This window comes from Esox lucius, chromosome 15, assembly GCF_011004845.1.
Source record: "Esox lucius isolate fEsoLuc1 chromosome 15, fEsoLuc1.pri, whole genome shotgun sequence".
NCBI classification, from domain to species: domain Eukaryota; kingdom Metazoa; phylum Chordata; class Actinopteri; order Esociformes; family Esocidae; genus Esox; species Esox lucius.
In genome coordinates, this window is record NC_047583.1 from 5234754 (window position 1) to 5247500 (window position 12747).

At 44.9% G+C, this 12747-nt stretch overlaps 1 protein-coding gene across 2 annotated transcripts in view; it reads right to left on the bottom strand.

The window, feature by feature from the left end:
• Window positions 1–1618: 1618 nt before the first annotated feature.
• The window catches only part of sh3yl1 (SH3 and SYLF domain containing 1), a 20256-nt gene continuing 9127 nt past the window's right edge, over window positions 1619–12747 (bottom strand). For both annotated transcript variants that reach the window (XM_010901676.4, XM_010901677.5), the window contains exons 2-11: window positions 10439–10549; window positions 9836–9949; window positions 9582–9646; window positions 8030–8142; window positions 5330–5458; window positions 4264–4408; window positions 4078–4156; window positions 3903–3956; window positions 2986–3027; window positions 1619–2736 (exon numbers count right to left, since the gene is read on the bottom strand). In XM_010901676.4, coding sequence (XP_010899978.1) covers window positions 2534–2736; window positions 2986–3027; window positions 3903–3956; window positions 4078–4156; window positions 4264–4408; window positions 5330–5458; window positions 8030–8142; window positions 9582–9646; window positions 9836–9949; window positions 10439–10549 — 1055 coding nt within the window. In that variant the 3' untranslated portion in view covers window positions 1619–2533. The remainder of the gene's footprint in view (window positions 2737–2985; window positions 3028–3902; window positions 3957–4077; window positions 4157–4263; window positions 4409–5329; window positions 5459–8029; window positions 8143–9581; window positions 9647–9835; window positions 9950–10438; window positions 10550–12747) is intronic.

Below are 12747 nucleotides of genomic sequence, written 5' to 3' on the forward strand. Positions count from 1 at the left end.
TTTTCAGTCTTGTCTTCAGCAAGTGAAATTTACGCTCAAATGGATTCAGGCCAGTTGATTAACTTGGCCAGCCAAGAACATTGCACCATTGTAATTGGCTCATTGTCCTGCTGCGAGGTAAAGTCCCATGAATGCCGAGACATTTGATTGGATCTGACCAGATGTTCCTGTACACCTCAGAAATAGTCAGAATATCGTGTCCTGAATTGAGCCAGTTCCAGTGGCAGCTAATAGGTGCCAGCCATACAGTCCCATGACTACACACCCCTTGGACTTGTTAATGTTTGTCTAAGGATTAAAAAAAACACTAACAAGTAGTTGTAGTTTGTATGGTGTAGTCTTCGGCAAATGGCCAAACTAACCAGGGCTTTCTTCTAAATGGACCAAATGGTTGACTTTGGCCTTGACTGAAGTGTTGGCCATTTCCAATTGGTTTCTTCTGACTTATCTGCATCATCAGGCCATCTCGACTTGCAATCTTCTTTGGTCCTTGTGTTTAGACACCAGTAACCAACTCCAAATCCCAAACCAAGAATCATGCTGTTACCTCTAAATGGTTAATCTGATGTGGAATTAAAGCTGAAAAATCGTACTTCAACCACATCATCATTTAATCATTTCAAGTGTTTGTGTACAGAACCAAAACAACACAGCTGGTGTCACTGTCCAAAGACATGCACTGTACATATTTCAGATGTAGAAATTGCGCTTATAGAAATGTTTCTTGCCATGACTGCTGAATGTAAGTCACATTGGATAACATTGTCAGACAGATAACCAAAATATTAAAAAGTAGACGTTTCTCACTGTGGTTTATTGATAAGAATGTTGTCATGTCCAGTGACATTGCCTGCCCTTTTGTAATGACTGACCGGGCCTTTATTTCGTGCCATTGTGGGGCAACAGATGGTCAAGGAATGTTCTACAGTGTCTTTATTTCCTGTCCTTTGCGATCTGTGGAATTTTCCATTTCATAAGAATGTGTGTGCCTTTTCCTGGGCAGTAATCCACCATATCAAGATAAAGCCCTCATTCACCCTGAACACATGGACACAGACATTTCACGGTCTGTGGACCTGTCCAGTCAAATCCTTTCGTACATCAGCTGTTGTCACAGAGCAAATACAGATACCCCACCTGAAACCCCAGAGAGCAACTTCAGTAACCAGTAACTTGGAAAGGTTAATATTCTGTTAACTCATATCCAAATGACTTTAGCTCATCCAGCTTTCAGTTGTATATGGCCAAAGTTTGAATGAAAAATAACGAAATCTCACTCAGAAAGTTGGGACGACAAATACAAAAAATACAAAAATCACTGACATGCTGGGGCATGGGAGCTGGCCAATCAGCAGTTTAGGTAAAGATGCAGTGGCCAATTAGCAATCTACTCACATTGTAAGACTGGTGTAGAGAACCATAACACTCAATTATAGGTCAAATGGTTGAAAACACTGCAGTAACTTTAAATAACCAATGTTACATTAAAACTAGCATGCAAAAATCCAATAGTATGAAACATGACAGAAGAGTTACTTGAAGGTTAAAAGAACAGGACAGGTGTGGAGCTGAACAGACAGTATATCGCCCCCTGCCGGTCAGAAGAGAAACAACACCCTTACAGGCAAAGTATTCTTTAATGATATCCACACATTAAGGAAGGCATACAGGCTTTAAGATAAGAATATTATTTAACATTAAATACATTGATCGAGTATCATAAAAATGGCCGTATTGCCATGTTCCACAATGAGAACATCTACTTCGGAACATTGAATACATTATTCTCTGCAATGCTTTCCTCACGGAAACAAAACATTTTATTTACTTCACTACACCTAATCCCTCTTTCAAGTCAGAGTTCTATGGGACTATAACAGCTACAGTATAAAAGAACGACAGCAAATTAAAAGGAGCGCAGGCAGCATTGCTGATAACACCATGTTCTTCTGTCCCAGGCCCTTAAAGAAAGCTTCAAGCAGACCCAAACTGGGCTGAGCTTAATCTGTCCTTCCACACGGTTCTTTGTTATGGTTTAGGTTGCCAGAGAGCAGCTGTGATGGCTGGCAGAGAAGCAGAATAGGAGTGATGATTGGCTCTGCTAAGCCTTTTACATCATGATAATAAAATGCCAGCATGGACAGAGTGACCACAACAAAGGTGATCGACTCTTCAATGCGCCATTAAGGCCCAGGAGCCAGCTCCATGACCCCACCCCCCAAACCAGCCTGGACGCGATCAGCGGGAAACGTAACGCTGACCTTAAGCCGACCTGGATCCTCCAGGAAGAGATGAGAAGCACAGTTCATGTAGATAGTATGGAAAGTGCAGTGAGTGCTGACAGACACAGTCACAACCCCGAAGAAAGACCTTTCATCCCTAGATCGCTTTAAACACAGTAAGGCACGCTGTGTGTGTGTGTGTGTGTAAATCTTGGGAGATTAAGGGTGTGCAAAAATTCTCCACCTTGCAATAATTGTGTGTGTGTGTGTGTGTGTGTGTGTGATGGGGTAGGGCGTGTGTGTTCACGTGTTCAGGGGTAGGCGACAAAATTAGCAGGGAATATTCCGGTCTGCCCGTTCAGGGTCCCCTCCCACCAGTCATACTGTGACTCCGTCTTGGTAACCACGGTGATCTCGTCGCCAGGGTTGAAGCTCAAGTCGCCAGGCTGTTGCCCTGTGAATGGGTGTATCGCCCTGACGACTACAGGCTCATCGTCCCATGCCCTAAGCCCACCTAGGAACCAGGGACAATCATGTCAGGCAGCGCATTCAAAAATCAACCGCCTGCGAAACGTTTCAAATGTTGACCAATGTGTGAAGGAATAGTTTCAGCTTCACATGCTGAATATTAAACCTTTATTTTCGACCATCTGTAATGTTGACAAGTACAATGATTTCTTTTTTATATATTTTTGTAATGTGGGGTGCACATATAATATCACAAATGTATATTTTATAGAGATTCTCGTGAAATCACACATACCGTTGTCCTTCTGGGCAGTTCTTGGACTGCTCTTATAGGACCCTGGAACACAAGAAACAATACTTCAGAAGACGCCCCCCCCGTGTCACAAACACTGAGCCTGTCTCACCACTTGAGGGCAGTACCAGCACAGTGAGAGGGAGAGATTAAAAGCTTTATCTTGGCCAAGTTTCTCTTGTAAATCTCAGTGTAACCTTTCTGGTTAAGCAAAAGATCAACAAAACAAAAAACAATATTACGGTAGCTAGCGGATCACATTACCCAAAGTGCTTTGAGAAGGCGGTATGTTTATTTTGGCGGGACTTGAGGTCACAGTTTAATACGTCACCTGGACATAAACATATCTGCCATCACCTCACACCTGCAGCAATAACACGCACGCACACAAACACACACGTCGACATTGGTTTGTGCTTTTGGCTGTCACCCACTGTGTAAAAGAAAGCATTCCTCTTGTCACTGAGCTGCTGAAGAATGATCAAACAATTGTGTCAGCAGTATAGACAGCCATTAGCAGGAGAAAATGTGACTGTGTGTGTGTGTGTGTGTGTGTGTGTGTGTGTGTGTGTGTGTGTGTGTGTGTGTGCTTGAAAGAGTCAATACTGGATTCAACCTGTCTTCAATTCACATGATGGATTTGTTTTGTTTTTGCTTGGACACGCCAAACCTATTCCTGGATATCTACTCTCCTGTAGGTTTTAACTCCGCCCCTGTTCCTGAAGGGGATCTACCCTCCAACCTAATTCAGCTGATAAGCATCAACCATCACACTGATAGAACCAGGTGCTCTAGATTAAAAAGAGTACATTCCTGTAGGACGATCTCCAGGAACACGGTTGAAGTTCAAACTTACCAGGATCTCCCCAAATCCATTTAGTGGAGAAGGATAAGGCGGGGGTGGGGGGGGGGGCACTAACCTGCGCTGTCGGATTTAAAGGCAGAGACACTTGGATAGAGGGAGGGCTTCACCGCTAAAACAGACAACACAAAAACAGTCAGTCAGAGGAAAGTGCGGCAAGAGTGAGGAGGATCCCGGCCAACGCGCATGTGAACTCCCACATATGTAACGGTGTGCACGTGCGTGTCTGTTACCCTCAGTCATGTACGCGCTGGCAGATCTCTGTGAGGCAGGGGCTCTGGGTCTCACTGGGGCTTTGCTGGACTCTATAGCCTGGGTGATGTAGGGACACAGAAGCACAGGGCATACAGACACACAGTTACAGATCTACCCTCTGTGTTGGGAGCTTAGTTGACCACTATGTGGTGGTGTTTTAGTACCTTCTGTCCTAATTGCTTGGCCGCCCACTCGATGTTGTATTTTTCTGCGTAGCTGTCCAGTATAGCGTACAGGTCATGAGCTTCGGGGGGAGGTTCTACATCCCCGTTCAATATGGCCGACGCACGGATCTCCTGAGAGTAGAACCTAACACACACACACACACACACTTAAATCATACTTCCAAGGACAAATTCTGCCAAAAAGATTTGAATAATACAGTAGAATCATGAGTTAGTCAATGAAAGTTAATCAGAACTTTCCAAGACAAATCTTCTATGTATGCAAAAGCACATTGTACCTAGGGTTAACGGTCCATATACATCAGTACCAGTATTAACCTTTTCAGCAATTTGAGCTACAGTAGCTGGTCTGTTGGATCGGACCACATGGGCCAGCCTACACTCCCCACGTACATCAATGGGCCTTGGCCGCCCATGACCCTGTCGCCGATTCACCGCTTTTTCTTTCTTGGACCACTTTTGATAGGTACTGACCGCGCCAGACCGGGAACACCCCACAAGCGCTGCAGTTTTGGACATGTTCCGACCCAGTCGTCTAGCCATCACAATTTGGCCCTTGTCAAATTTGCTCAGATCCTTACACTTGTCCATTTTTACTGCTTCTAACATCAACTTTGAGGACAGAATGTTCACTTCCTGCCTAATATATCCCACCCACTGACAGGTACCATGATAAAGAAGTTATCGGTGTCATTTAATTCACCTGTCAGTGGTCATAATGTCATGGCTGATCAATGTATATGCTAACAAAATATATGCTACTGTATTCAGCCATTTCACAAGTTGTCAAAAACAATAGTGTAATACTACATTGTATTGATGTTCCCCTCCCTACAACCAATCAAGTTGAGGACTGGCAATTTTGACTATTATAACTGACCCCTAACATTAACCTAACCCTAAAGTTAACTTTATGCCTGATATTAACCTAACCTTAACCCATAATTCTAACCCAGAAATCCCAAATTCTGAACCTAATCCCAGGACAGATAGTGGGGGCTGGCCAAATGGCCTCGTCGCAGAACAGGAGAACACACCCACCCACCTGCAGTTGGTGTCTTTGCGTTCGATCAGGCAGGATCCCTCCAGAGACACTCCGGCAAACAGCCCTCTGGACTTACAGTAGGTGAAGACCGCTGCAGTGCTACGCAGAGCTACGTCGGCCTCCACGTTCCTACAAAAAGACAGAGGAACTTGAATCTGGATGTTCAGAGCAGGGCTGCCCCACCTCTGGTCCCCCAATACCCCAACAGCACACGGACGTACACAATTCAACCCTGACAAACAGCTGATAGGTTGAATCACAAGTGTTTGCCCAGGTGTTTTGGGACACAGATGGGGAATCCTGGCCTAAATTATGAGTGACACCACGCAGTGGTTAACCGTTTATTTATACATTGCATACAGTAGGTTTAAGTTGTGAGCCCTGAGGAGGGTGTGGTATATCAGCAATAAACCATGGCTGAGGGCGGTTCTTATGCAATTCAGTATACAGACATTACCTGTGGTGTTTATGAATGCACCAAGACAATTAGAATGGCACAAAGCCTGTGACATACAGTGTCGGACTTACCTAAAGCTGTAACTCTGACAGTTTTTACTTTCTATCAACTTGTGTGTGTTTGTCTGTGAACCACGTCATAATGGATCATGTGTGAGCTTTGGAAAGTCCTGACTGTGACAGACGTGAGAGTGGTGAAAAGGTGTGCATGTGTAAATAGGGGTTGCTCGTGTTGGCGCAGGTTAACTGTTGTTTGAGGGCCGGTGGAATGATCCGTGGAACAGGTTCCAAGGTGCGCGGACGCACGCACGCACGCACACTTTATTTGGAGTGACATGCCAGTCATGGTCATTAAAAAATAACGAGAATACAATTCCATATTCGAAACTTTAATAAAAAAAACTGAAATGCTCATTTGACATGAGACAAAGACTGGCTGTCAAATACCAGAATGAACCTCGCTCTAAAAATAAACTCTGGATCCTGATTGTCCTTTTGTTGAACAGTTGCATGTCCGGAATATAATTTTTTTGGGTTGAACGATTATGCAGAAAAGCAAAACCATGAGATTAGATGACTACATCCCATTATCTCGGGTTATCCTGTAAATACACGAAATAAACTTCCATTATTGCCCCACCCAGTACGCCACATTCCCCCCACCCCCCAGCTAGTACGCCACATTCCCCCCAGCCAGTACGCCACATTCCCCCCCACCCCCCAGCCAATACGCCACATTCCCCCCCACCCCCCAGCCAATACGCCACATTCCCCCCCACCCCCCAGCCAGTACGCCACATTCCCCCCAACCCCCCAGCCAGTACGCCACATTCCCCCCAACCCCCCAGCCAGTACGCCACATTCCCCCCAGCCAGTACGCCACATTCCCCCCAGCCAGTACGCCACATTCCCCCCAGCCAGTACGCCACATTCCCCCCAGCCAGTACGCCACATTCCCCCCAGCCAGTACGCCACATTCCCCCCCACCCCCCAGCCAGTACGCCACATTCCCCCCCACCCCCCAGCCAGTACGCCACATTCCCCCCCACCCCCCAGCCAGTACGCCACATTCCCCCCCACCCCCCAGCCAGTACGCCACATTCCCCCCCACCCCCCAGCCAGTACGCCACATTCCCCCCAACCCCCACGCCACGCCGCCACATTCCCCCCAACCCCCCAGCCAGTACGCCACATTCCCCCCAACCCCCCAGCCAGTACGCCACATTCCCCCCAACCCCCCAGCCAGTACGCCACATTCCCCCCAACCCCCCAGCCAGTACGCCACATTCCCCGCAACCCCCCACCCAGTACGACACATTCCCCCCAACCCCCCACCCAGTACGCCACATTCCCCCCACCCCTTTAGAGGTTCTGTGCTTAGTTGTGCCAGGGGATTACTATGTATCTGAATTCTATGCTCAAGTATCCTCTTGGATAAGAAAACTTCTGTAATATCTTCAGAAGTCCTTGAAGCAAACTTTAGGTCTGTCTGGTGAGCCCAACCGGTCCCTGTCTGAAGTCTACCCGCTTGGGTTGCGGATCTAGTTTCTGCCTGACAATTCCTGCTTTCACTGCCCACATCCCACCTGCTTGTCCCTTGTCTACCTGGTTGTGCAGGTGATCAAGATTCCGCTTGAAAACTGTTTGTTCACTCGGCACAGCAAGAGGACTGGCCACCCCTCAGTCTTTGAACATACCAGGGAGTATTTCCTGGCCACTGTGCATCAATTTCCTGTTGTTGCTTGTTCTTTGGGGTTTTAGGCTGGGTATCTGCATAAGCCCTTTGTGACTGATGATGTAAAAAGGGTTTTTATAAAACCCATATGATTGACATTGCTCAGATGGGTCCTCTCAAGAAAACTTAGGACAAATCACACATGCCAGAACACCACAATGACCCAATCTTTTACCCAAAAGTTTGCATGCTAAACTAAACTGCAGAAGTTTTAAAGAAGACAATTGATTGCAAAATGCAGTCAGTCCATCATGAATACCCGAACCTAGTTATTAATAAGTATGTCTGTCTGTGCGTACCTTCCCATTGGATAAGGGTGTCTGTCTGTGCGTACCTTCCCATTGGATAAGGGTGTCTGTCTGTGCGTACCTTCCCATTGGATAAGGGTGTCTGTCTGTGCGTACCTTCCCATTGGATAAGGGTGTCTGTCTGTGCGTACCTTCCCATTGGATAAGGGTGTCTGTCTGTGCGTACCTTCCCATTGGATAAGGGTGTCTGTCTGTGCGTACCTTCCCATTGGCCCCACAGCCACTGTACAGTTGCCCCCCAGGGTGAGGTTTCCTCCTTTGGAGAAGGAATCCACTGCCCTGCGCTGCATCAGAATTATCACCAGGTCCGATACCTAGAGAGATTAAAATAATAAGAAGACATATGAACCACTAGTGCCATCATTCACCACACTGTCCGATGAGGAAAAGCCGATGCTCTGGGGGAGGGACACAACTGGACGCTTCCTCTGAGAGGGCCACAAAGGGATTAACTGTTACCTTCTATTTATTATTTGCGTATTAATGTTTATTGTTACTGTTCACCTTGATGTTTTTGTTGTTGCTACTTTCAGACAATGACTTATTTGTGTTCTTAGTGTTAATTTTGGCGTCCCTTCAGCTTTAGCAATACGATTGTAATGGCGGTTATTGGTTTGTTTGCACTTCTTGTTCACTCGGAGCATTTTGTTATTGCCGAATATTTCTGAAAAAGCTTGTTATTGTTGTTCTTGATGTCACTTTGAATGGTGCTGTTACAGTGTAACCTCCTGTTGTTACTGTACCTTTGGCAACAGGCTGTAATAACTGTCATGCTAATAAAGCTGAATTGAATTCAGAGACAAAGCGAGCGAGAACGAGGGAGAGAGGCAGGAGAGATTTAGGGAGAGAAGAAGCTGATATTTTCAGGTCTGGTTTAATTAGCAACCTTCAGACAGCGGAGAGAACAATGGCGCTCTGATTCCCCTGCGGCTGAGACTGAACACCACGAGACTCATGTGCCAGCAGTGACTCAGCAGAAAACTGACAGGAATCAAGTTCCACACACCAAAATAGAAACACAGTGAGTCAGCTAATAGAGACAATTAACATAACAGAATATAGACACACGTCACCCGGCAGGAACAGATTTTCCTGTTGGTGCTGTAGGTATTTTAGTGGATTATTTAGATAGCTGGACTAATTGTGTTCCAACATATTAACTTTCCTAATTTTAGCTCGAGTTAACAATGCAACCGCTAGCAGAGACCTCAGGTTTAAGCAAGCGAGCGCTACCGATACCTTGTCCAACATACACAACAACAGCAGATAAGTGTTTCGGCTGAAACGTCAGTGGCGGCAAACTTTTAATATGGGAGAAAATATCCCTCAAAGGGGTGACAACGTTTGCCTAACTATGACTGGCAGAAACACAGCAAACCCCACGGTATGAGTTTAGTAGGCTGTTTTGACACAGGCTGCACCAACAAATCAGTAATGCGTGTTAAAAGTTGAAGTTATAAGGTTGGCTAGGATTTCTAAGATCTATTTTTAAGTAAGATTATCAAAGTGGTTTACACCCATGTTTCAAAACTGTAAAATGAAAAAAATCTATCGTGATGGCAGAATTTGGTAATAAAAAAAAAGAAGCTATATTTTATCCTAATCACACAGCCCTTGTTGCTGTGTGATCAAAATATCAACGTGAATTTTCTTTGAAATAAATGACACTACAACACATGGCCCAAGTGATTTGTGATCTAGTGTTTAATAAAAAAGTAGAACCGGTATTAAATGATCGAGCGGGTCAACTTACCTCAACGCCGATTTCAAACCCCCCACCGAGACCAGCGATACCGATGGCTGACGGAGCGGACCAGCCTGCAGACAGACAGGCGACAGACAGACAGGCGACAGACAGACAGGCGACAGACAGACAGGCGACAGACAGACAGGCGACAGACAGACAGGCGACAGACAGACAGGCGACAGACAGGGTTTAGTGAGCACATGTCTCTACAGTGACGATGAGTGTGTCCAATGTGTGCGCGTGTGTGCATGTGCACGTACGTCCGTCGGCCAGTCTGGCGATGACTATGCCGCTGCCACCCCGGGCCGTGATCATGAAGCCTCCTTTTATCACGGTGATGATGGCCAGGCCCTGGCACTTCGCTATTATGTTGGCTGAAGGCAGAAGAAACCATGTTAGCAGGTCCGGAATGTTAGCATGGGTGACAGCACTGACTGTTGATGTCGGTATGGACAACTCTCAACGGCTAAAACCCAGATGACATCACCAAGCCACGTTGAGATCGAGGGAAATGTTTACTTAGAGTTTGAGAGTGTTAAAATCACTTGTGTTAATAACACTTATCTAATTTTCCACCCACTGAACAACAATAAAAAGGTTTCACATGGCAATAAATCTCCATTAAATCAAGACAGTGAGAGAAAGACAAACGGGTATGAGTCAACTCAAGGCAGGTTAAACCAGCACACAGACAGCCGAGGAGGGGGAACAGGCGACAGACTTCTCTCTTGAAAAATAGATTTTATCTTAATGAGACAAAATTGTATAAAAGGTTGAAAAGAAAATAATGAAAAAAATAATTATAAATTAATATAAACACCCCGAGAAATAAGCTATTTGTGAGGGACAGGAAGAACACAAACCTGGGATGAGTTTGTCAGGCCCATTGCCTTTTGAAATCTCAGTAAATTGTCGGAGGATCTTGGCGGCTTTCTTTGCCTCTGACTTCATGTTGGATGGGATGGGGTTATTCACTGTTAACACAAGCATTTTTGTTTTTCAATATTTGAGGACAATACGCATTCCCATTCAAAATGTTTCAAAAACCTAACCCAAAAATTTTTTAACTTCTAGGTGAAGACTAGACAAATGTCCTCATCTGTCAAAATGCCCCTTTGTTTATTATGAGAGGACATCTGGGTCTCACTAGGTAAACAAATACAAAGATACACATTCTGTAAATGGCTGAGTAATGAAGTGATTTCGATTTGTGAGGTCAGGACAGGATTGGTCCTACAGTACTAGCCCAGGGCATGCCAAGTGAAAAACAAAAACTTTGTTCACCAAAAATGGTGGCAGGCCAAAGAAATTAAATAAAATTAAACTATCAACTCCCCTCGGGTCTAGACACTTACCAGAGTGGTGTTTTCACTCCATTAAAATGTTATTACTATTTCCTATTAGACAAAGCCATTTTCTATTACTTTCCCTTTGACAAAACCAGGATGACCACACTCTGATCGTCTGATGGAAAGCATTTGACTAAACCTATTGCTTGAAGGGCAGAATAAAAATAAAATGAAAAGAAAAGTACTCCAGCATCGTACATCACCCCAATTAAGGCCTTGGTGAGCACATGGGCCATAAAACTGAAGGAATAATTAGTTTTGAATTATTTATTGTCCCATCTTTCTAAACTAAACCAACCAGATGCCTTCGGTATTCCAACCACAGGATTACAGCCATGTACCAACCAACCAAACAGGCCAGACATGATGCCTCTCACATATGTAACAACGTCAGGATGGAACCTTAACGACAATAGAGACACAGATCACCTGGGACCAGATATCAGGATGAAATCAGTCACCCAGTTATTGAAACGCAGAGTTAACTCATATCCACCAAAGGGAGATGGGAAAGAACAGCATTTTGGTTTTGTGACCCGGGTGGTGAAGTGACATTTTGACAAGCTCAGATCTCATGAAATCAGACAGAATTTCTGGCCACAGAGTGGACCAATAGCGCCGAATTTAGGTCCTGGAATATACCGAAAAATACATTTTAAATCGAAGCCCCAGAGAAGCACACCTGTGCTTCAAGCTCAATCAAATGTATTTGGATTAGGGCTGCACAATTTGGATAAAATACTGAATCGCGAATACTTTGACAAATATTGCAATTACGGTTATGATTTGCGATTTTCAAACATGAAACGGCGTAGGTAATCCCACTTAAAAATGGAGATCATAGCCTACAATGTGCTATTAAACTGAATAAAAATCTAGTTAAAATGCTTTCTATATTACACTTCGTACCAATTTGAAGGTGCAGCCTGTGTCGAACAATCTGTTTAACTGCTCATTTAATGCAGTGGCGTTTGCAGTGTTTGTGCCATTACCATAGACGGTTAGGCAAAATTTGCCTTGTGAGAAGCGCATATCATTCACCTTTTCAGATCTGAAAATCGCGCAAGTTGGCGATTGGGATATTGCACGTCAATATCGCAATTTTAATTATAATTCGATTGATTGTGGAGCCCTAAATGTTGATAAGCCCTTTTAACAACAGCAGTTGTCACAAAGTGCTTTTACAAACACCCAGCCTGAAGCCCTAAAGAGCAAGCAACAAGAGTTGATGCACAGTGGCTAGGAAAAAAAAACACTGTAGTAGGGTCCAAATTTAGGAAGAAATCTAGAGAGGAACTAGACTAAGGGTTGGCCAGTCTTCTGCCTGGGCCGGGTGAGGAAAAGAGTATGTAACCTTTTGGGCCACATCAAAGCTCATCACCCAAAGATGACATGGCTGACCAATGCACAATTGAAACAAAACACCAGCATGAAAATTAAGTGCCCATCAGCTCCCGTTGCATGCGGTGTTAATGTTAGCTCACAAAACACTCAAGGACCCAAAATAATCCATTACTAGAGCACCGAAAGCCTCGGGACCGGTAACACCCCTGTCCTCAATCAGGTAAAAACTCCAACCCTAATAAGCGCTTGTGATTCTCTAACTTTAGCTGGTTGACACTGACCAGCAGAATCAGGTAAGTTACAGCTGGGTCTGGGAAGCTCTCCAGGAACAGGGTTGATGAGCTCTGATCTAACCTTTCCAGGGCAATATTAGCCCATTTGGTTAGGGGACACTCCCTGGCCCTGGGCAAACAACATCATTTGATTTCAAATCGTTCTGAATCACTACATAGGCATGCATCAATCACAAAGCTACGAAT